Here is a 24,381-nt window from a genome sequence, read left to right on the forward strand (position 1 = left end):
GGAGCTAAAAATTCCTAAAATTTTGGTGGAAAAATCGTGCCTTGAAAGCCTAACAGGACTTACTATTTTACTTTGTTTATTGATTTGATCAGTAACACACTTCCTAGCAATGTGTAGAGCCAAACATTCTCATATTATCAGTTAAATTTTATATCCACTATCACACTGAAGTTTGACATTGGTGTATTACTTTTCCAAATTTATCTTTCACACTATGACAGTCCACATTAGCCTTTATACCTGTCGGGCGCTGATGACCTCGATGTTGAGTGCCCATAAACCCCAACACACACACACACACACACACTTTATACCTGTCCAGACTTGTCTTGTGAGTAGATGATACTGAATAAGGATGAGGATACTGTTTTGCACATTCTTTTCAAGTAAACTAAATAATCATTCACTATGGCTCTTTCATTTGATTCCATTACAAACTTTTCAAATAACTTTTGTGTGGCTCAACAGCTTGTAACCTCTCTGCACAAAACCCAAACAACTCTTACCGTGCATTCAGGTGCGTGTCTTGACAACCTATTACACAGGTACCCCTCTATGGTTTTGGTGTGATTCATAGCATTTGAGCATTGCTGAGTGCAATGGCAAGACTATATCACTATGTCCCTGCCAGAAAGAGGCATGCTCAGTTCCCAAAGCTCCAAAGAACCAGTGATGCTTAAGGGGTACAGTTTACTATGTCATACTGCTGTCAATTGTAGAATCCCTTACAATTGGTGACATGTACAAGAAAGTTTGATGAACAGTTATGTCTGATGCCTGCACATCAGTCCACAGTATTGTGTAAAGTGATTAAAAATTTTGCAAGTGACTCACCTTGAGAATGGCTGTACGGTTGTCAGCTGAATTAATAATATCACAGCTGTACACACGAAAAATAATGGAACAGTACCCTTGCTTGATGCCTAGGTGGTGACAAACACTTCCTTATGACCCTAGCTGACAATTGTTGCAAGATATCAAATGAACAGAGATACAAAAGTAAATTAAAACAGTAACATACCAGCCACTTGATCTACATACTATGTAAATATTTGTGTACTAGGTTTTCAAATCTTTATTAGCAATTGATAAATCAATTACCATTGCAAATACCTTATACAATAATTTGAAGAAAGGGGAAAGTGAAATTACAGTGGCCACAATCATGCTCAGATGTATGTAGTCAGCAGCATGTGAAAATATAGGCCATATTTCCGCTGAAAAAGTTTTGTTTCAGTAAAATGAAAGCCATATGGTACCAAAAAAGGCTTGTCAACACTTCAGTTGATGGAATGCAGCTGAAGTACAGAAATAACAATGCACTTTTTGTGCAAGCTGTTGGGGTGGCCGGCACTTGGATGGGTGACCATCCAGGCCACCAATGCACTATTGCCATTTTTCGGGGTGCACTCAGCCTCATGATGCCAATTAACGAACTACTCGACCGAATAGCAGTGGCTCCGGTCAAAGAAAATCATCATAATGACTGGGGGGAGCAATGTGCTGACCACATGCCCCTCCTATCCACATCCTCAGCTGAGGATGACGCGGCGGTCAGATGGTCCCAATGGGCCACTTGTGGCCCGAAGACAGAGTGCTTTTGTGCAACAAAGGGCAGGTTCCATTTAAGTGCAGTAGTGTTAAAACTCTAACTGTTTTATAACTGATTTAATACCTGTAGACACCATATTTTGAAAGAATCTTAACATAGTCATATGTTGTGTAAATGTCAGGACTGTTATGGACAAACAGAAAGAGAAGTGGCTGTATGCATCAAACGACTCAAATGACAAAATAATCGTGTGAGTTGTTTGTTCTTCCATAACTCATTTGAAAATACAGCTCACTGTTGTTAATAGGCATGTGTTATATGTGCGACATGAATTTAGTGTCTCACAATAATTAAAAAATGTATTTATGTACCTTTGTGTTTCAGTTATGTATACCCAACAATGGATGAACTAGCAGAGCAGCTAAACTTCGTGATGTCACACTTTGGCCTAAAGTCATTCATTGGTTTTGGTGTTGGTGCTGGAGCCAATGTACTATGCAGGTTTGCCCTGAATCACCCTGAAAAGGTTAGTTCATCAATATTTCTCAGAATACTAGTTATGTATTGTATTTTCATAGATAAAATGTTTTATTGGTGTTGTAATATCGCAGTTCTCAGTAAATCGTAACTGTCCAGATACTCTCTTAATAATGCATGCTGATATTTTATATTTATTGGGTGTGTCTGTGTGAATTCCAGAAAAAATAGGGCAGAAGATGATACTTCAAATACAAAATAGAGTTTTAATGGAAACACGTAACAAAAATCTAACCATTTTTGAAGTTTGTTAGTTTCACAGTTTATTTCCTACTTCTTTCCTACTGTCATTGTATGTCTCGCAGCTTTTCTCCCAGAGAGATTTCATTCTGAAATTTACATGGTTTGTATAGGAAGTGAATATTTCTAATAAAAATAAAATAAAAAATAATTTGCCCCATTGCTCTCAATGTTTTTTCCTCTTCTGTCTTAATAATATGTCAAAATTTTCCTTATACTAATTGCACTATAACTGTGTACAAAAAGTTAAATCAGAGACAGACTCTGACGAATGCTTGGATACAGAATTGAACAGCACAATTACCACACTTACGTTAAGTGACTGCATGCACCATGATGTGGATGTTTTGTGTACTCTATTTAAATGGTTCTGTAAGGCAATGGCTTCTCCTGTTCTTTTCCTTAATGCTGCACAATAAGTGATTTGTGTGATATTGAGAATGAAAAGTGAACTCTTGAAAATAGTTGTATCCTAAATAAATGATGTAATGTTGGTTGTTTGGAAATAATTAGTATCAAGCTCCTGATTTTCACTTAATTGTAAAACTAAATAAATATCTGGATGAAATGAGTTCTGCAGATGACAATAAAGTTTAAGAGTTGGTGTCAAAGTGGCTGAAAGTACGATTGTGACACTAATGCAATATTGACAGAAATCAAATGTTTCCAATGGGAACATAAAAAAATATTTTCTTTACTTCCAGTATCAACTTGGCAGAAAGCCTTTGGAGATAGAATAGTGTGACATACATTATTAGTTCAACTCTATACACAAAGGCAATGTGCTCATTTTATGAAAGGAACAAAATGCACGGGGGAAGTGTTGTCAGATAATTAAATGGTCTTGGAAAGTAATAATATGGGCATGATATATATGGTTACCCCCCATGAACCATGGACCTTGCTGTTGGTGTGGAGGCTTGTGTGCCTCAACGATGCAGACAGCCGTACCGTAGGTGCAACCACAACGGAGGGGTATCTGTTGAGAGGCCAGACAAACGTGTGGTTCCTGAAGAGGGGCAGCAGCCTTTTCAGTAGTTGCAGTCTGGATGATTGACTGATCTGGCCCTGTAACACTAACCAAAACAGCCTTGCTGTTGTGGTACTGTGAACGGCTGAAAGCAAGGGGAAACTACAACCGTAATTTTTCCCGAGGGCTTGCAGCTTTACTGTATGATTAAATGATGATGGCGTCCTCTTGAGTAAAATATTCCGGAGGTAAAAATAGTCCCCCATTTGGATCTCAGGGCGGGAACTACTCAAGAGGATGTCATAATCAAGTGAAAGAAAACTGGCGTTCTATGGATCGGAGTGTGGAATGTCAGATCCCTTAATCGGGCAGGTAGGTTAGAAAATTTAAAAAGGGAAATGGATAGGTTGAAGTGAAATATAGTGGGAATTAGTGAAGTTTGGTGGCAGGAGGAACAAGACTTTTGGTCAGGTGAATACAGGGTTATAAATACAAAATCAAATAGGGGTAATGCAGGAGTAGGTTTAATAATGAACAAAAAAAATAGGAGTGCAAGTAAGCTACTACAAACAGCATAGTGAACAAATTGTTGTGACCAAGATAGACACGAAGCCCACACCTACTACACTAGTATAAGTTTGTATGCCAACTAGCTCTGCAGATGATGAAGAAATTGATGAAATGTATGATGAGATAAAAGAAATTATTCAGATAGTGAAGGGAGACGAAAATTTAATAGTCATGGGTGACTGGAATTCGACAGTAGGAAAAGGAAGAGAAGAAAACATAGTAGGTGAATATGGATTGGGGCTCAGAAATGAAAGAGGAAGCCACCTGGTGGAATTTTGCACAAAGCATAACTTAATCATAGCTAACACTTGGTTCAGGAAACATGAAAGAAGGTTGTATACATGGAAGAACCCTGGAGATACTAAAAGGTTTCAGATAGATTATATAATGGTGAGACAGAGATTTAGGAACCAGATTTAAATTGTAAGACATTTCCAGGGGCAGATGTGGACTCTGACCACAATCTATCGGTTATGAACTGTAGATTAAAACTGAAGAAACTGCAAAAAGCTGGGAATTTAAGGAGAGGGGACCTGGATAAACTGAAAGAACCAGAGGTTGTACAGAGTTTCAGGGAGAGCAGAAGGGAACAATTGACAGGAATGGGGGAAAGAAATACAGTAGAAGAAGAATGGGTAGCTTTGAGGAATGAAATAGTGAAGGCAGCAGAGGATCAAGTAGGTAGAAACACGAGGGCTAGTAGAAATCCCTGGGTAACAGAAGAGATACTGAATTTAATTGATGAAAGGAGAAAATACAAAAATGCAGTAAGTGAAGCAGGCAAAAAGGAATACAAACGTCTCAAAAATGAGATCGACGGGAAGTGCAAAATGGCTAAGTAGGGATGGCTAGAGGACAAATGTAAGGATGTAGAGGCTTATCTCATGAGGGTTAAGATAGATACTGCCTACCTTTGGAGAAAAGAGATGGAAACCCAGTTCTAAGCAAGGAAGGGAAAGCAGAAAGGTGGAAGGAGTACATAGAGGGTCTATACAGGGGCAATGTTCTTGAGGACAATATTATGGAAATGGAAGAGGAGGTAGATGAAGATGAAATGGGAGATATGTTACTGCGTGAAGAGTTTGACAGAGCACTGAAAGACCTAAGTCGAAACAAGGCCCCAGGAGTAGACAACATTCCATTAGAACTACTAACAGCCTTGGGAGAGCCAGGCCTAACAAAACTCTACCATCTGGTGAGCAAGATGTATGAGACAGGCAAAATTCCCTCAGACTTCAAGAAGAATATAGTAATTACAATCCCAAAGAAAGCAGGTGTTGACAGATGTGAAAATTACCAAACTATCAGTTTAATAAGTCACAGCTGCAAAATACTAACGCAAATTCTTTACAGATGAATGGAAAAACTGGTAGAAGGTGACCTCGGGGAAGATCAGTTTGGATTCCATAGAAATGTTGGAACACGTGAGGCAATACTGACCCTACGACTTATCTTAGAAGAAAGATTAAGGAAGGGCAAACCTACATTTCTAGCATTTGCAGACTTAGAGAAAGCTTTTGACAACGTTGAATGGAATACTCTCTTTCAAATTCTGAAGGTGGCAGGGGTCAAATACAGGGAGCAAAAGGCTACGTGCAATTTGTACAGAAACCAGATGGCAGCTATAAGAGTCAAGGGACATGAAAGGGAAGCAGTGGTTGGGAAGGGAGTGAGACAGGGTTGTAGCCTCTCCCCAATGCTATTCGATCTGTGTATTGAGCAAGCAGTAAAGGAAACAAAAGAAAAGTTCAGAGTAGGTATTAAAATCCATGGAGAAGAAATAAAAACTTTGAGGTTTGCCAATGACATTGTAATTCTGTCAGAGACAGCAAAGAACTTGGTAGAGCAGTTGAATGGAATGGACAGTGTCTTGAAAGGAGGGTATAAGATGAACATCAACAAAAGCAAAACAAGGATAATGGAATGTAGTCGAATTAAATCAGGTGATGCTGAGGGAATTAGATTAGGAAATGAGACACTTAAAGTAGTAAAGGAGTTTTGCTATTTGGGGTGCAAAATAACTGATGATGGTCGAAGTAGAGGGGATATAAAATGTAGACTGGCAATGGCAAGGAAAGCGTTTCTGAAGAAGAGAAATTTGTTAACATCGAGTATTGATTTAAGTGTCAGGAAGTCGTTTCTGAAAGTATTTATCTGGAGTGTAGCCATGTATGGAAGTGAAACATGGACAATAAATAGTTTAGACAAGAAGAGAATAGAAGATTTCGAAATGTGGTGCTACAGAAGAATGCTGAAGATTAGATGGGTAGATCACGTAACTAATGAGGAGGTATTGAATAGAATTGGGGAGAAGAGGAATTTGTGGCACAACTTGACTAGAAGAAGGGATCGGTTGGTAGGACATGTTCTGAGGCATCAAGGGATCACCAATTTGGTACTGGAGGGCAGCGTGGAGGGTAAAAATTGTAGAGGGAGACCAAGAGATGAATACACTAAGCAGATTCAGAAGGATGTAGGCTGCAGTAGGTACTGGGAGATGATGAAGCTTGCACAGGATAGAGTAGCATGGAGAGCTGCATCAAACCAGTCTCAGGACTCAAAACCACAACAACAACAACAACAACATATATGGTTAGAGCTCAATCAATCCAAAACCCAAGGGGTACTAGTTGTTCATTCTAGGGTAATTAGCCCAAAATATCAGTAAACTTTACCATCTTTAATCCTAAATGAGGCAAATATCATCTTCTCTCATTCAGCAAAGAGTTTAGGAGTAATAACAGATGAAAATTTAAATTTGACTGAGCACGAACACAGAGATTTCCATAGCCTCTGTCTTCTCAACTGTCTTATCAACAAACACTGCCCCTCATACCTTTCCTTGGCCTTAAGGCTCTTACCTGAACAACGTGGCAGAAACACCCATCCAGTCAAAGCAAAATTCTTTGTGTCCCACTCAATCATTCAGCCACTTTCTTGAAATCTTTCTCAGTAGCAGGTTCCTGATTCTGGAGTGATCTCCCACTTTTTATTAGTGAATTGAATAATATCTCCAGGATCAGAAGACATTTAATGACATGTCTACTAAAGCAACAATAGGGATTACCAATGCTCCTCTATGCATTCATCAACCATGTATATCCTTCTCTCCAACCAGATACCTCTCTTCCTAGTGCTGTTAGCTGGTGCACTCTTCGTAAATTTAATTTCGCAAGGAATTGCTACACTATATCAGAAAAAATCTATCTTGTACATCTGTAAATTCTTCTTATATCTGCCACTATCATCATTGTTATTATTGACATTATTGTTGTCATCATCATCATCATCATCATCATCATCATCACCACCACCATCATCATCATCATAATTACTACTACTACTACTACTACTACTACTATATTGTCATTATTACTGGCAGTATCTGCTGCAATACAAGTGTTGCCACTATTAATTTTACTAGTTCATTGTCAATATTATTTACTCACATTGCCACTTCTGGCACTCAAATAATTTTAACACTATTTTTAATATTAATTTTTTTTTTTAGGAAACTGTGATGTAAAGAAGGTGCTGTATGTGTGAAACCCTGGTCTGATGTAAGGGAAAGCCTTATGGCCCTAATTAGATCAGGTTAAATAAATAAATGAGTAAAAACACAATTAAGGAAGAGGAAACAGGCTTGAAATGCATACAGCACAAAATAAATAATGATTAAGAAAATGGTTCAAATGGCTATGAGCACTATGGGACTTAACTTCTAAGGTCATCAATCCCTAGAACTTAGAACTACTTAAACCTAACTAACCTAAGGACATCACACACATCCATGCCCGAGGCAGGATTCGAACCTGCGACCATAGTGGTCGCATGGTTCCAGACTGTAGCACCTAGAACCGCTCGGCCACCCTGGCCAGCAAATAATGATTAGGAGAATACAGTCTGGTTATTAAGAGAAAAATAGTTTTAGAGGTATGAAATTTTCACTCTGCAGTGGAGTGTGTGCTGTTATGAAACTTCCTGGCAGATTACAACTGTGTGCCAGACAGAGACTTGAACTTTGAGACCTTTGCCTTTTGTGGGCAAATGCTCTACTAGCTGAGTACCCCAAGGCACGACTCACGACCTGCCCTCGCAGCTCTAATTCCGCCAGTACCTTGTCTGCTGTAAATGGTGAATCTCTTTTGTTGTATCTTGTTTCATTACAAATCCCTGAAGGGGTAGAGAACCCCTTCCGAATTGTACAGGACAGAGTGTAATTCATTACATAATTTTCATACAACTTGAGAAGTGATTTTCCCTGATTCCAGTATGTCTCTCATTTATCTGGTTGTAGCATTACATGGCTGATTGCAATGAGACAATACTCATTTATATAAAAATGGCAATTTTTGAGTTTTGCCCCCCCCCCCTCCCCCCACATAAATTTCTGTGGATGCCCATGCCTGTAGATTCTCCTTCTTGATGGTATCTACAGAATATTACAAATGAATGAGTGAGACATTATTAATGGTATTTTTAGATTTTGGAAGTAAATAGGAGATAAAAGGAAACTTGGATAGTAAAGTAGAGATTGAATGAGTGTGCAGCAAATTTAGTGCAACAGATAAAAATAGTAAACTATGACATTTATTGTGAAACACTTAGTATTCTACTTGTCATTTCACCCAAACACCAGTTATGTGACACTAAAAAGATAATCTGAGTGCCTTGTATAGTCTTTTCTTTTAACCAAGTATACATTCAAACATATAAATGTCTGTGTTCACATATCCATCAGCCTTCCCACTTCCTACATTCTCTATTGTTATTGGACCTTTATGTTCATACTTTCTCATTTTTACAGGTGGAAGCACTTTGTTTGGTTAATTGTGTATCGACACAAGCAGGCTGGATTGAATGGGGGTATCAAAAACTGAATGCTCGTCATCTTCGCTCAAAAGGAATGACACAGGGTGTACTTGATTACCTTATGTGGCATCACTTTGGAAGAGTAAGTTCATCATTCTAAAGGATAGTGTTGCATTTATTATAAATCAAAATAAAGTAGCTGCAACCAAGAAAAAGAGTAATCTATTCATCCAAAAGACAAATCATTTGTTATAATTACAGATTGGTATGAATTCAAAGTAGTATAAACTGGCAGGCTCGATGATGTTAGTGTAGTGCTTTCATTTACAAATGTGTTGCAAAGGTGGAAGTTAGTAACCAACAGTTACTCTTCCATTTACTTTTTGTAAATCAGGCTGCACTGCAGTACAGATTCTATGTACGCTGAATAAAATGATCACTGACAGTTAAAAAAACACCAGTGGCATTATTCCTTTCTCAGGTAGTGATTATATTAATGCAACAATGACTGTTACTGGGAGTAGGCAGTACATTACAAAAAGATACAAATTATAATGTTGAGATGCTTCAGAAATATAATGGTATTATTATGCCAACTTAGATTGCACATAATTATGTGAATCAGATTGAATATTTGCTGTTACTTCATACAACCGGTGTACCAACAAAGAATTTTATAATGTGGGAAATGAATATGTGTAAAGTATTCTTTAATAACTCAGGGAAGCTGTACAAAAATATATCTGTTGTCTCATATAGTTCTCCCAGTTTTTAATTATTAATTACCAAATACATTACCAATGCTAAGAAAATTTTGTAAGTTATATAGAATCACCAATTTTAAACATGTAAAACTAGAGTTACTGTTGAGTTATTATTAGTTGATTGCTAAGTATTCAAACTATCAAGTTGCTTGTGCTATAACTTCCAAGTGCTATACAAATAAGGTTCGCCATGAGTCTGTATTTTTGCCACTATTCTTATCACACTGGACCATCTAAAGCTCAATTGTCAAATTTATGTACCTCATATCCCAAATTAAGTTCTAGGCTACATTAATTTCTCAAAAGAAAATTTAATCCAGCCTTTTGGATTGCTGTGCTTGTTACATTAGTGAAACAAGAAGAAATAATTGCTTTCATTGCTTTAAAAATTCAGAGTGGGAATAAAAGTGTTAAGTATAATGACAGGGATATAACACACAGGACTTCCAGACATTATATAAATACAATACCATAATTTAATGGAAAACCCTCTATGTACACCCCAAGGGAGGGGGAGAAAAAGATAGACAGAGAGAGAGCTATAGATTAGTTGTTAGTTTAATGACTATAATAGAATATGTGTAACATATCTTACCTTTGTGCGGTGTAGTAGCAAAAAAAGTGATTAATTTTAAAATTTCAGGGCACAGAAGAACGTAATCATGACTTGACGCAAGTATATCGTAGTTACTTTGAACATCGTGTCAACCCTGTGAACTTGGCATTGTTCATTGATAGCTACATTCGCCGCACAGACCTCAACATTGTACGTGAACTTGACCCAGCTCGCAAGAAGGAGACGCGCACACTGTCAATGCCTGTCATGAACATCACAGGTGCTCTTTCACCCCATGTGGAAGACACTGTCACACTTAATGGAAGACTGGATCCAACTAATTCCTCTTGGATGAAGGTAATCACTCTGTACCATCACATATTTTGTGGAAGACATTAACATTGGTAGTTAATAGTTTGATGCTAAAGTATAGCCTACAATATAACGATAGATACTCTTTAATGCTTTATTCATTAATTTAATTTTGCATACAATACACATACATCAGTAGCCTGAAATAAATTGCTGGGAACATAAATGTCACACTACTTGTGTACACACGCAAAGAGAGAAAACGTCATCTCAGAAAAGTCCTGTTACTATATTCTAGACAGACAAGTTTATAAGCATTGCCTGCATAAAACTCCCATTCATCTTTAATTCTAATTCTTATGTCCTATCCCACCACTGTCCTGCCCCTCTCATCTTACCAGCATTAAAATTTCTGGGATCAATTAAAATCAAACAATTCTTTTATTTTTCATATAATTGAGTGTGCCTAGAAGTGAACTCTCTTGTACCTGGTGATACTTTCTTCATATCAGAGTTTCAGTTTTCAAGTCTCAGAATGACTTAAATCATAACCCACCCTGTCCAGGGTTAAAGAGAAAAATAATTTATCAAATAGGCCTATTGACCTAGTCAACATGAGACTCGGTGATCATCACTGTGCTTTCATTAAAACTGCTACAGTCTAGGTTGCTTAACCTCACTCTGCTCACACTCAGCGTGCCAGAAATCTGCACACATATTCTGATACAAACTATCTTGTTGCAAGGTATACCTATACACAAGATACAGTTCACTAATAGACATTCTATAATTGGGAAGTCACTGTAGTGTTGTCTGCATGATTACAATAATAATCACAATTCTTGGGCTAATAAGGATGGTGTTCCCAAAGCTAACTTACATGACTCATTCTATTACTGTAATAATAATTTACGATTTCCAGATAATAATTTTACAACACTGGTAGTCAGAAATTTTTATCATAATTTATTTTATATGAGGCACTGTGAACCATAAGGGTCCAAAGCACAGACGCAAGTTTTGAGAAAAAATAGATTTTTCTGAAAATCAAACTTGTAGACAAACTGCCGGTCTCAAGGTCTGACTTGTTTTTTAATCATGTCCCAACATTCTATATTTCCCAAGAGAAAATAGTGTACCCACTTTTTGTTATGAAATATTAATTAACATTTAGTGTTATGTGTATTATTAATGTTAATCACAAAATTTCTATTTATAAATTAGTGATAATAGTGTTTTTGACAGCTGTGAAGTGTGTAATTAATGTGAAACTAAAATCACAATATAAGAACAGATATTAAATGCACCGTACACACAATTATGATCTGTTCTAACACTTCATGGGCCTCATTATCACCAATTTCATTAAGTATGTTTTGTGCATGAAGTTTAGATAAAACTGCCAAAATACCTCCAATTACAAAGTACTACTTCATGCATGTTGTAGACACTAAATTATGTTGGAAACCTTAGATAACAAATGAGTAGCACAGAGCAACAAAATTATTCTTTGTGCTTTGGGCCCATATCAAAGTGAATATCAGAGAAATCGGTGAGACACCTTTCCATTTGTATGTACGATATGGGCCTACAGCATAGGCAAAACTGGCTTGCCATATGATTAACAGATGCTACATCCTCAAATTTGACGATGGTGTGCTTTACACCCTTGTGATTCTCAGCACCTCATATAATATTCTGTCTTGCTGTAACTAATGCTTTTTTATGATTGGACTTAGCATTCCTCTGCTCACTAACCTATTATTCTGATTTCTTCTCCAAGCTTCTACAATGAAGCCAGTTCTTTGTGTGTAATTATCCAGCTAATAATAAAACATTCTGTGTTACTTTGAACTTATTTGATTACATCATACTTACATGTAAATTGAAATTTTTACTATTAAATGTAGTTGTTAAAAGTTCTCATTCCTGTCATCACCATCTACATCTTTACTTTTTGGGAGTAAAATAGCATGACTATTTATTCATCATTTTCAGTTGTCCAAGAAAATTTATGTAATTAATTTATGTAACTGATTACAGCAGAGTAAGTTTGCTTTATATCTATACACTCAAACTTTATCATTGTTGAGAAACACTTTTGAAACACACTTAAGTGCTTTGTAGTCATATATGCTCCTGAATGTATGTAGTCTTTCATTGTTTGGCTGCTTATCTTATAGCGAGCAGAGCATTCCACCACATTTTTCTTCATAGATTTGTTGTAACTGGATTATTATTTGAACATGCCTTTGACTATGCTCATGAACTTCATTAAGATTAAACTTATCATTTCAAGATTTTATATTTATTAGTAGAATAATGTAATGCAATTTGCTTTATGATAATTATAAATTTTACTACCATTTTGGAAATGCTTATTTAAAATCACCACACTTCATCCTATTTCTGCTACAGAACTTCATATACTTGCAATATTAATGGGGATGCAACAGAAAATTATTTTTATCTGACTGCCACAAGTCTGAGCCCATAAGTTGAATTAGTAGTTAAAAGTGGTTTTGTAACTGTATTTGATACGAGTTCCACACACTTGAGCAGTATTCTAGGATGAACAGCATGATTGTTTTGTAAGCAATCTCTTTTGTAGGCTACTGCTTTTCTCCCAACATCTTACTAGTGAACCAAAGTTGCCACATGCTTTACCCACGATTGAGCCTATATGATCATTACTATTTCATATTCCCACAAACTGTTCACCCAGATATTTATACAAGTTGACTGATTACAAGAGTCACTCATTTATGTTGTAGTCATACTAAATTTTTTTTTTTTTTTGTGAAGTGTCACAGTTTGATTTATCTGAACACTTAAAACAAGTTGGGAATCTTTGTATCACTTCCATATGTTTCCAAGATCTGACTGGACATGTATGCAGCTTTTTTCAGGTACTACATTATTATAGCTAACTGCATCATCTCAAAAATTCTTAAATTGTTGTTAATATTTCCTATCAGACCATTAATGTATAATATGAACAGAAAGGGTTCCAACACATTTCCCTGGGTATGCCTGAAATTACTCCTGCATCTTATGTGACTATCTATCCAAGATAACTTACTGCATCCTCTCTAGTAAGAAATCTGAAAATCAATTGCAAATTTTGTTTGATGCCTTTTACAGTTTTCATTTTGTCAATAAGTGCTGACATGTAACTGGGTCAAGGGTCAAATGTTTTTTGGAAGTCAAGGAATACTGAATGCATCTGATTACTTTCATTCTTGGCTTTTAGAATGTCGTGTGAGGAAAGCACGAGTTTGGTTTGAAATGACCGACATTTTCAGAGTCTGTGCTAGTTAGCATGGAAGAGGAACCCCATTGATTAACTCTACATAGTGCTTTGCTGCACCATTGCTGAAGAGTAATTACCATCATTATCATGTTACAGCTGCCTCCAAATCTGAAAAGTCTCTTATATTTTGCATGTACTTGCCATATTTCATAGCTAACTTTTAGAAAAGATGCAAATATGAATGGCATCCTAATTTCACTTATTTATTCATTGCTAGTTATCCTTTACAGTCAGGTGTCACACAAGCTTGAATCTGACAATATAGTGCAACTTTCTTTCTCATGATGCTTTGTAAAATGAACTGTCATGAACATGGGGTTGTCCTTCACATTGGGGGAGGGGAATTAGATGGAAGAGTGAATCAATGAATGAATTGAATTTGGTGGCCAATGATTCTGAAGTGTTAATATTTCTGCAACTAATGAATTTCATTTACACCATTATTCTTATTTGCCTTTTTTATTTATATGTGGAGTCATGAATGATGATGGTTGAGATAAGCCTTGTTATGTGCATCTACATTGTGCATTCTTTAACAGCCATTGAGCATTCAGTAGGGTTCAGAGTGTTCTGCTGTGAATGTTGCAGCCAATATGAGAATTAAATGGGATTGTAGCAAATTATTTAGTAAATTTTTGTTACATTTGTTGTGAGTTGTCACTGATGTTAGTGGTAAGCGACAAATTCTATGTAAGCAAATGAAAGACATAATGTGCAGAATGCAAGCCTCCTTAAAAAGTGCAAAGCACATGTAACACCTACCACATTTGTTACTTGTAACCAGCAACACTACAATCCCCATCAGTGTCTCGATCTGGGTGAACTGCCATCATTCATGAGTTGGACAGTGGTAATGCTAAAGATCAATTTTTTTTACCCCTGAGTTGCTCTCTTGCTTTGCATGTGTTCGACTTTTTCAAAATAATAAACCAAAGGATTTTAGAGAATTATCAGGCTAATAAATTATTTTATAAACATCAGACAATTTTTGTTAAAGACTATTTTTATATGAAACAAATCAGAAAAAAGATAGAAAGATCTATTTATCAGACAGCTCTAGGCATACAAACAAACAAAAATATAGCAGTAAGGCTTGTGTTTTGAATCAGTTGTTGCTTGCCTGACAGAAGATGGGACTGGAATGGAAGCTTAAGTCCTTGTCCCACTAACCTAAGTCAGTTCTGTGTTTAATTGCTGAAGAGTAGAATTTCATCTAGCATTGAACCTCCACTTTTTCAGCTTGTTTGTGGTTAAAAAATTGGGCATTTTCTATCAATTTTTTGTTTCTGTGTTAGTTTACTACAATTTTTCAAGCATAACTTTTCTAAGCTTATTTGGCTGTAATTTAATTTTTGTGATGCTTATTTTTGAAGATGAATTGGCAAATAAATTCATTGCACTCTTCAGTCACTGTTATGTGATCTAAATTTAGCATACTAAGAGTCAGTAGAATGACGTATTTAGATATCATGTGTAGTCTCCTGCTACCACAGAAGTGAGAAACTTTGAGTAACCCTCAAATATGTACTTCAGTGACAACATTACATTTGTTCTCTTCTATGTTGACAGATACAAGACTGTGGAATGGTGTTAGAAGAACAACCGGGGAAGGTCAGTGAAGCATTCCGTCTGTTCCTTCAGGGGCAGGGATATGGTAAGTGATGGGAGCAAATTTCACACCCATTAACCTTCAGCTAGTCAAAATACCTTTATGGACTACCTTTATTTTTTAAATGTAAACTTTGTGAATCCTCAGAATCCAGATCTTTGTTTGTTCCTTAGTTCTTTCTGCCTGTCAGCTGAAGTTTACACACAGTTCGTATGTGAACAGTGTGTATATCAGCCTGAGATCTTGTATACCAAAAGAATTTATTATCATGGCAGTCATTTGGTGTGACAGTCAAATAACAATATTCTGCTATGAGAAATTATAAAATTATCTGTGTCCTCAGAATACTCGAAATTGCAGTCACAGAAAATAATAATACTGAGAGCTATAAATTTGAAACTTAACTGCAACAGAGAGGGTGAAAGTGGAATATTATTGTTTTATGTAGTGAGACTAAAAAAAGTAATGTCATACAATTATAAAAAGACCCTAAATCATAGTGCAGCTTCTAGTCTGTTTATACAAAATAAACTGAATGCTAGTACTCCAGAGGCAAAAAATATTTAAATTAAAGCACTTACCAACAAACTGTCAGGAACTCACTAATGGTGAAGAAGACATTATTCTCAGTCACACACCATAAACAAGTTTCAGATGGAAAAATCAAACTGACAAATATAGTATAGAGATGAACATGTACTGTTAGAAATTTAATTCATTTACAATTTTCTGTCTGCATTTACCAGCTGCAGCATTTAACAGCCAGTAATTATCGAAATGACTAACACAAAGTAGAGAAACATGTCTGAAATATGTTATTTCCCACATTAAAGTGAAAATGTACGTATTATACATATATCATCACTGAGACAACCCTTATTTAAAGTTAACTTACACTGATATTGATTTTAAATTTAGAAACATTATTATTAATTTTTTTTAAAATTCAACCTGTTTCATCCCCTGTTATGAACCTGCTTCCTGAAGTATACTGAACTGCTCCCTTCACATGGTAGTCATTTCTTTAACAATGATACATTCATTTAAATTTCTGCTTTGCTAAGATCAGAAACGTCAGTAACAATATTTGCATTTGCATACCTCAGGCTTTTTTCTCTTAAAATTTCACTTCTAAAAATCATGAAAAGTTGTCACATGTCAGTCCTTTTTACAGTAAGGCTCTTTCTCTTGATACAGGCAAATAGCAAACCTTTTGATCACATTTCTGGAAATTCTATTGTGATAATTTTCTTCTGTTTCTCTTTGTGAATATTCATATTATGTTATTCTCTATGTTTGCTTGAGTTGCTACTGTTTCTTGCTGGATATGTGTTACAGCTTGACAGTTGCCTCTTTCACAATAAGAATAACAAATAGGCTATGTCATTTTTTGCCATATGTTTTGGTCTTATTCCTCATTTAGTAGTCTCAGTGTCTGCAGTTGCAGGAACATTGCAGTTTCTCTTCCTTTTGCCTTATCGTTTAATTTCTTTCTTTACATAGTTACTTTAAGGAAGCAGAAGTCTTTTCTCTAGATTCAGGTATTGAATAGTACTGTACGTTGTAATTGTCTCTTCCACTTTTCCCTCCTCCTTTCCTCGTGCCTTCTTACTGGCGTTGATACAGCTTGTATACCTTTCAGAGGAGCTATGACCATATCTGTTCATGTTACAATTAAAACTTGTTTATTGAGTTGCTTCAGTGCTGTTGAAAATTTAAAATTTTTATTCTGATCCTATATTATGTAATGATAGTGTGTTTGAAACTGGGAAGTTCCTTGTGTACTGATTACACTTAATTCTTCAGATCTGTTTACATAAAATGTAAATTTTGGAATGAGTAACTGTTTTTATATTTATGTAATAATTTAAACAGTTATATAAGGTGTAATATTTAAGAATGCACTGATTTTTGCATTTAACACTACAGTGGAGCCAACATTATATAGAATATTCTAAATATGTAAGTAACTGATACACTATTATTTAGTAATTTCTATTTTGTTTAAGTGCAAGTACTTTGTAGCATGCAAAACTGATATGTATTGTGTAAAGGATATGTTTGTAATGGCAAGCTGCTTTCAATAAAATATTAATAAATCTTAATCTTCTAATTCACAGCATTACTGGTACTTGTGCTCTGTTTAGTTAGGTTCCATAATGCTGGTTTTACAATGGAAGTGAATCACTTATTTCTTGAGCATGAGAGAAGGTCCTCAGTATCTTCTAAAATGGTATTATCTCTCTCTTGCCTTGTGAATCTGTGTTGTTCTTTGTGAATGAGAAATAATAAGGATATTCATGTTAACTTCTTAAAATAAATTCCAGACTACCCATACAAATGAATATAGTATACAATGTATAATTATTTCTATTACAATCTTTTCTTGAAGGTTCTTTTTTAATAGTAGTAAAAAGAGTGTTGATGTGTAGAAACATAACAAGTGTGATTTATACTACATTAATGAATGATACTACATTAATGAATGAATGGTAGACCATAGATGTTGCTCTGAATTGCCACATTCTGAACTGCTTCATGAGAAAGTAAATATGCAGCCTATGAAAATAAATCGCTGAAAAGAAAGGTGAAAGAATATAATCAGTGGGTTACAGCAATTATCAGTATGCAGAAGGAATAAAAAATTCCTAGGAGTATTGAAGACAATGTTTTGAAAATGCATTTTGTGCAATAAACTCCCTTCTTGGGTCCTTATATGGGTTTCAATGCAACATTTGCACCATTATCAATTTCTGTTATGTTTTCCCTTCATGGGTGCTTATATGGGTTTCAATGTGCCATTTGCACCACTATCAATTTCTGTTATATTTTCTGGGTATTTTGAGGTAAGAGATCCATGCTCTCTGATGGTTCATTATAGAGTAACTGCATTTCATTTGATTTCTTACCTTAATTATTATGTCTGTATTGCAACAAAAATATTTGCACAATGCGTCAAAGGTCAGTAGTATGCGCTCTGTCTCTTGTTTAGAAAAAGACTTGTTTCATTCATTCACAGTACTTCCTGTTGACAACAGCTATGACCACTTTACTTGTCACCTTTAGGGTTACATTCAGTACGCCTGAGTATGCAGGGTTAGTTGATACACAGCAATGTGGGTAGGTCTGCTGCTCAAGACACAGCTGATATACACCTTGTGTATGGCTTCACTGAATGCAACTGAAGATCAGTGCAACAAAGTTATACTGAGCTGATCACAAAGAAATGGCAATGACATCTTAGTGCTTTTACATCTGTACCTAGGCACCTTTAAGAAAATAGACACTTTTGTATTGCTTTCTCACTGTTACAATGGCATTTTCGAAGAAAAATTGTAACTGGGATAATAAACCAATTGAATTATCATTGCACTATTACTCTGTATTGAGCCACCAAAATGCTCAGAAAAGTTTCCTGAACAAACTTCGAAATTTTATCAGTAGTGTTAGGGTTTATCCTGTGACACATCAGTAAATTGCTCGTATACTCATAATTAAGTGAATTCCTCTACAGAGCATGAATAACACCTTTTGTTCACAGTGTTATCTGCATACAATTGAATCTTTTCTACAAGGCTACAAGTCCTGGTTCATATTATTTGTAAAGTTCCTCAGTTTTTGATTCCAGTTTTGCTCACTAGAACATCAGGAATGTATATATTGTCTGATTTATGCAATTTCTGTTTGAAGTGCAGCGATTTAGTGTTGATGTGACTGTGGTAGCACTTTATAATTTGAAGAGCACTGCGATGAAGTAAATATTTATATTGATTAAAATGTGGGAAGCACTCTTCTTTTAGCCCAGTATTTGCTTTGTAATGGTACACTGAAGCACAGTTATTGTCAGGCACATTCGAATATGTGTTTGTTCATCTTACAGAGATGAATGATTAATCACACATATTAAGATACATCAAATTTAATATAGACTAGTGTATAGTGTATTGTATTAAGCCCAATACTTCTGAAGTTATAGTGGCAGGAATATGTGATATGTGATAAAGAAAACTGTAAGAGAGATTATTGAAGACTGAGAAGATCACCTCAAAAAACTTTCATTGATTGAGATTTGCAAGACAGTTTTTCACAAACCATTTAAATAAACATTCAGGAAGCAAACAATTAGGTCACTGCTGCAATGTATTCATGGAAACATCCAACTGATGAAGCCAGTGCTATTGTGAATAACATACTGTAACTTGAGCCGTTACCAATAGTAGCAAACTATTGTTGTTTGGGAGAGGGGGAACAGGACAGAAGGTTGACATTAAATCTGATAGTCATATTAGTGCACATAAAGAAGGTCTTTATAAGGCAAATTTATGGACAAATGATCAACTGAAAATCTGCTGTTTCCCAATAAAAATGCAGCTTTATGGGGAAGAATACAGTGTATTCATTCAGATGGATTTGGATTGAAGGACACTGAGATCACTTTCAGTGTCGTCCATATCCAACTCAATTACCCAGTTCAAAAGTTGTTTATCTGTGCTAGTCTTGTTTCAAAACTGAAAGTATTATCCTTACTTTTGGAAAGAATTTGATTCTCTGGTTCATGAAACAATGCTTATGAGTTTTGTGACACATCTTTCATGAAACTTCATTTGTCCTGTTTATTATTGTTCTCATCTCCCTTAACTGGGTTACTGATCTATGCTTACAGCAGGTCATGGCCAGTAATTGTGCTGCTTGTCACCTCTTCCCACATCTGACTAAGCAATCAGTTGAACATCAGTGTGCATGTTATCATATGAGAGACGCAGTCAGAATGAATTTTCATTTCACAGCCGAGTGTGCACTGATCTGAAAATTCCTGGCATATTAATGCTGTGTTCTGGATAGGGACTCAAACCTGGGAGGTTTGCCTTTTGTAATCAAGTACTCTACTGATTGATCCATCCTGTGTGACTTATGACCTGCTCACACCTGTTTACTTGTATCAGTACTCCTCTCTTACCTTCCAAACTTCTCAGATGTTCTGCATCTACAGTAGAGCTTGAAAACTTGTAATATTTATGTTGTGACACAGAATGTAATTTTGCTGATAATTAGACAAGTTGCTCCTGTATCAGTTACAATAAGATCTGAAGATGGTTCTTGTTGAATTAAAATCAACCATTTTAAAAATGAAAGCAATGTAGAGGGCAATAAAATCTGTTGTATAAAAGTGATTACAGATTTTCTCTGAAGACTAAAACGTCAATTTTTGCGAAGTTTGTATTTTATATCCTTTCTAGTTTCAGATACCTTCAGTTATTTTGCTGCCCACATATCAAAACTCATCTACTATTTCCTAATCTAATTCCCTCAGTATCGCCTGATTTAATTTGAACACATTCTATTACCTGTCTTTTACTTGTGTTGATGTTCATCAAATGACCTCTTTCTGAGACACTACCCACCTGTTCAACTGTTGTACCATGTCCTTAGCCATCTGTGACAGAATTACAATGTCACCTGCAAATCTCAAATGTTTTAATTTCTTCTCCTTGAACTCGAATTCCCTTTCCAGATTTCTCCTTGGTTTCTTCATAGCTTGCTCAATGAGAAGAATGAATAACATTGGAGATAGGTTACCTCTCATTCAAATGATGATGAATGTGAACCAGCATGTTTATTGTGACATTGCAAGTCAAACCTACTTATGATGCTATTTTTGAGATCCAAGACTGAAAAATACAATAAAAGAGTTTAATTTACAAGTTGGTCATTGTGTTCACCTTAGGCAGTATGCCTAGCCGACTGATACACAATACATTCAATTTGGGATGTATGACACTTTCCATGTAATTGAGTGAGGTGGTGCAGATTGTAAGGCATAAAAGTCATGTTTAGGAGAACGGGGGTTCAACTCTCTAGGGTTTCCTGCATTTTCCAGAAATCACTTCATGGGAACAAGTGAGAATTAAAATAAATAAATAACAACAAAAAAATTAAAAAAAAGAAAAGTCAGCTATTTCCTGTAACTTTTTTGTTGAATCCAAGCTCTGTGTCTAATAAGTGTGTTAATATATATTTCTTACATTTTTCTTCCACTCTGTATGTCATGTGTACTCATATAACAATATTCCTTTTCTAGTCATTCACAACATTGAATGTGAATTACCTTTGTGGCTTTTGTGTCAAATTCATGGCTTTTGTAAGTCATGTTCTGATGCAGATCCACTCTAACTAAAATTTAAGTTCTGTCATTTTCTTGCATTCTAAAATCTGTTTGACTGAATTAAGGTCCCTATCATCTAATTGGAGCTTGATGACTTCTTATGGAAGCTCTCATTTCAACAATTTAGTTAGTTTTATTCCTCTTATACCTCTCCCCTCATATCCTCTCATACAGTCTTAGGTGTAATGTTGGTGGCACTTTTGCATTTGAATAGAACAAGGGACTAACCAATTCCCAACCTGACTGTTGCATGAAAAAGGTTTACTACTGTGTTCCAACTTTTCTCAGTCTTTCATAAAAGATTAAAAGCAACATACACAAACAATAACTTGAGTAGTATCTTAGTAACAGAGCATATGTTGACAGACAATATAAATCATTCATATATGTTAGTAAAGAAATGTTTTCCATGGGAATTACATTGCTTCTGTCAGGTATAGTGTTATGCCTATTGCAGAATACCGATATTGCGTAATATATATACTATCTCATCTTAAGTATCCAGACACCCCTATCTAATGTAAAATTCACTGCTACATGTCATGAAATGTGAACCTGCCAGTATAAAAGGAGATGGGAAGTACTGTGTCATCAGTAGAGAAGCTGTAACAACAGGAGAGCTTAGTGACTTCGAATGTGGAGCAGTCATTGGATGTGACTAGAGAAACAAATCCATGAGGGACACTTCAGCCTTTCTAAAACTACCCAAGTCAACTCTGTTGGTGATGTAATTATGAAATAGAAATGTGAAGGAATAACCGCATCTAAACTTAGTAGACCTTGTGTACTGATGGACAGGGACAGTTGAGCATTATGGTGGGTGGTTGTAAAAAGAAATCAGCAGAAGGAATCAATTGTGAGTTGCAAAGCACTACCGGCAGGTGAGCTAGCACTATGACTCTGCATAGTAAGGAGAAAGAATGAATTTACAATGGTCGAACAGCTCCTCATAAGTCACTAGTCACTGCTAAGCAATGCTTGAAGTGGTGTAAAGAGTGATACCACTGGACAGTGAGTGACTGATAACAAGTGATTAGGAGTGATGACTCACCCTGTATCCTATGACAGTCTGATGGAAAGCTTCAGGTCTGGAGAATTCATGGAGAATGTTATGTGCCATTGTGTATAGTGCCAACAGTGGAGTTCAGAGGAGGCGGTGTTACAGTATGGTGGTGGTTTTAGTGGCTTGGGTGTTGTCCTCTTATTGCACTTACAAACCACAATGCTAAATTCAGAAAGAAATGAATTCATTTTACAGCATTGTGTGCTGCATACAGTATAGGAACAGCTTGGAGATGATGATTGTATAAGCATGATAATGCACCCTGTCATAATGCAGTATCTGTGAGGCAAATGATTTATGGCAATAACATTCCTGAGATGGACTGGCTTGTCCAGAGTCTTAACCTTTGTGATGAATTAGACAGTCAACTTTGCTCCAGATGCCAGCAATCAACATCACTACTTTCTCTGGTTTTGGCTCTTGAGGAAGAATGGGCTGCCATTCCTCTGTAGACACTCAGACACCTCACTGAAAGTGTCCCTAACAGAATTCAAGCTGTCTTAAAAGCCAAAGGGTGGATAAATCCCACATTAATATCCACTAATAGGTGTGTGCATACTTTGGAGGAGGAAGTGTAAAATATTTTTCATTAATTGTCTAAGTGCATAAAACAATATTTTTTATGGTTTAGGATTATAAAACAGTGAGACCTTAAGTACAACTTTTAATAAAGAAGCAAGTGTTACGTGCAGACCTTTTCATATGTTGTCTTTCCAAATAGCATAATGCTAACAACGTGTAAAAAACAGTGTACTGAAGCTTTTGGAAGTGCTATGTTCTTTCATAGAAATAAGTGCAGATATTGTACAGAGTAAGTTATAAAGTCCATTGACCAATATACACTCCTGGAAATTGAAATAAGAACACCGTGAATTCATTGTCCCAGGAAGGGGAAACTTTATTGACACATTCCTGGGGTCGGATACATCACATGATCACACTGACAGAACCACAGGCACATAGACACAGGCAACAGAGCATGCACAATGTCGGCACTAGTACAGTGTATATCCACCTTTCGCAGCAATGCGGGCTGCTATTCTCCCATGGAGACGATCGTAGAGATGCTGGATGTAGTCCTGTGGAACGGCTTGCCATGCCATTTCCACCTGGCGCCTCAGTTGGACCAGCGTTCGTGCTGGACGTGCAGACCGCGTGAGACGACGCTTCATCCAGTCCCAAACATGCTCAATGGGGGACAGATCCGGAGATCTTGCTGACCAGGGTAGTTGACTTACACCTTCTAGAGCACGTTGGGTGGCACAGGATACATGCGGACGTGCATTGTCCTGTTGGAACAGCAAGTTCCCTTGCCGGTCTAGGAATGGTAGAACGATGGGTTCGATGACAGTTTGGATGTACCGTGCACTATTCAGTGTCCCCTCGACGATCACCAGTAGTGTACGGCCAGTGTAGGAGATCGCTCCCCACACCATGATGCCGGGTGTTGGCCCTGTGTGCCTCGGTCGTATGCAGTCCTAATTGTGGCGCTCACCTGCACGGCGCCAAACACGCATACGACCATCATTGGCACCAAGGCAGAAGCGACTCTCATCGCTGAAGACGACACGTCTCCATTCGTCCCTCCATTCACGCCTGTCGCGACACCACTGGAGGCGGGCTGCACGATGTTGGGGCTTGAGCGGAAGACGGCCTAACGGTGTGCGGGACCGTAGCCCAGCTTCATGGAGACGGTTGCGAATGGTCCTCGCCGATACCCCAGGAGCAACAGTGTCCCTAATTTGCTGGGAAGTGGCGGTGCGGTCCCCTACGGCACTGCGTAGGATCCTACGGTCTTGGCGTGCATCCGTGCGTCGCTGCGGTCCGGTCCCAGGTCGACGGGCACGTGCACCTTCCGCCGACCACTGGCGACAACATCGATGTACTGTGGAGACCTCACGCCCCACGTGCTGAGCAATT

At 36.8% G+C, this 24,381-nt stretch overlaps 1 protein-coding gene across 7 annotated transcripts in view; it reads left to right on the forward strand.

The window, feature by feature from the left end:
* The window catches only part of LOC124612891 (protein NDRG3), a 523,697-nt gene that overhangs the window by 451,234 nt on the left and 48,082 nt on the right, over window positions 1-24,381 (forward strand). For all 7 annotated transcript variants that reach the window (XM_047141348.1, XM_047141345.1, XM_047141346.1 and 4 more), the window contains 4 exons: window positions 1,937-2,078; window positions 8,677-8,823; window positions 10,089-10,358; window positions 15,196-15,280. In XM_047141348.1, coding sequence (XP_046997304.1) covers window positions 1,937-2,078; window positions 8,677-8,823; window positions 10,089-10,358; window positions 15,196-15,280 — 644 coding nt within the window. The remainder of the gene's footprint in view (window positions 1-1,936; window positions 2,079-8,676; window positions 8,824-10,088; window positions 10,359-15,195; window positions 15,281-24,381) is intronic.

The sequence above is a fragment of the Schistocerca americana genome, chromosome 4 (assembly GCF_021461395.2).
Source record: "Schistocerca americana isolate TAMUIC-IGC-003095 chromosome 4, iqSchAmer2.1, whole genome shotgun sequence".
NCBI classification, from domain to species: Eukaryota; Metazoa; Arthropoda; class Insecta; order Orthoptera; family Acrididae; genus Schistocerca; species Schistocerca americana.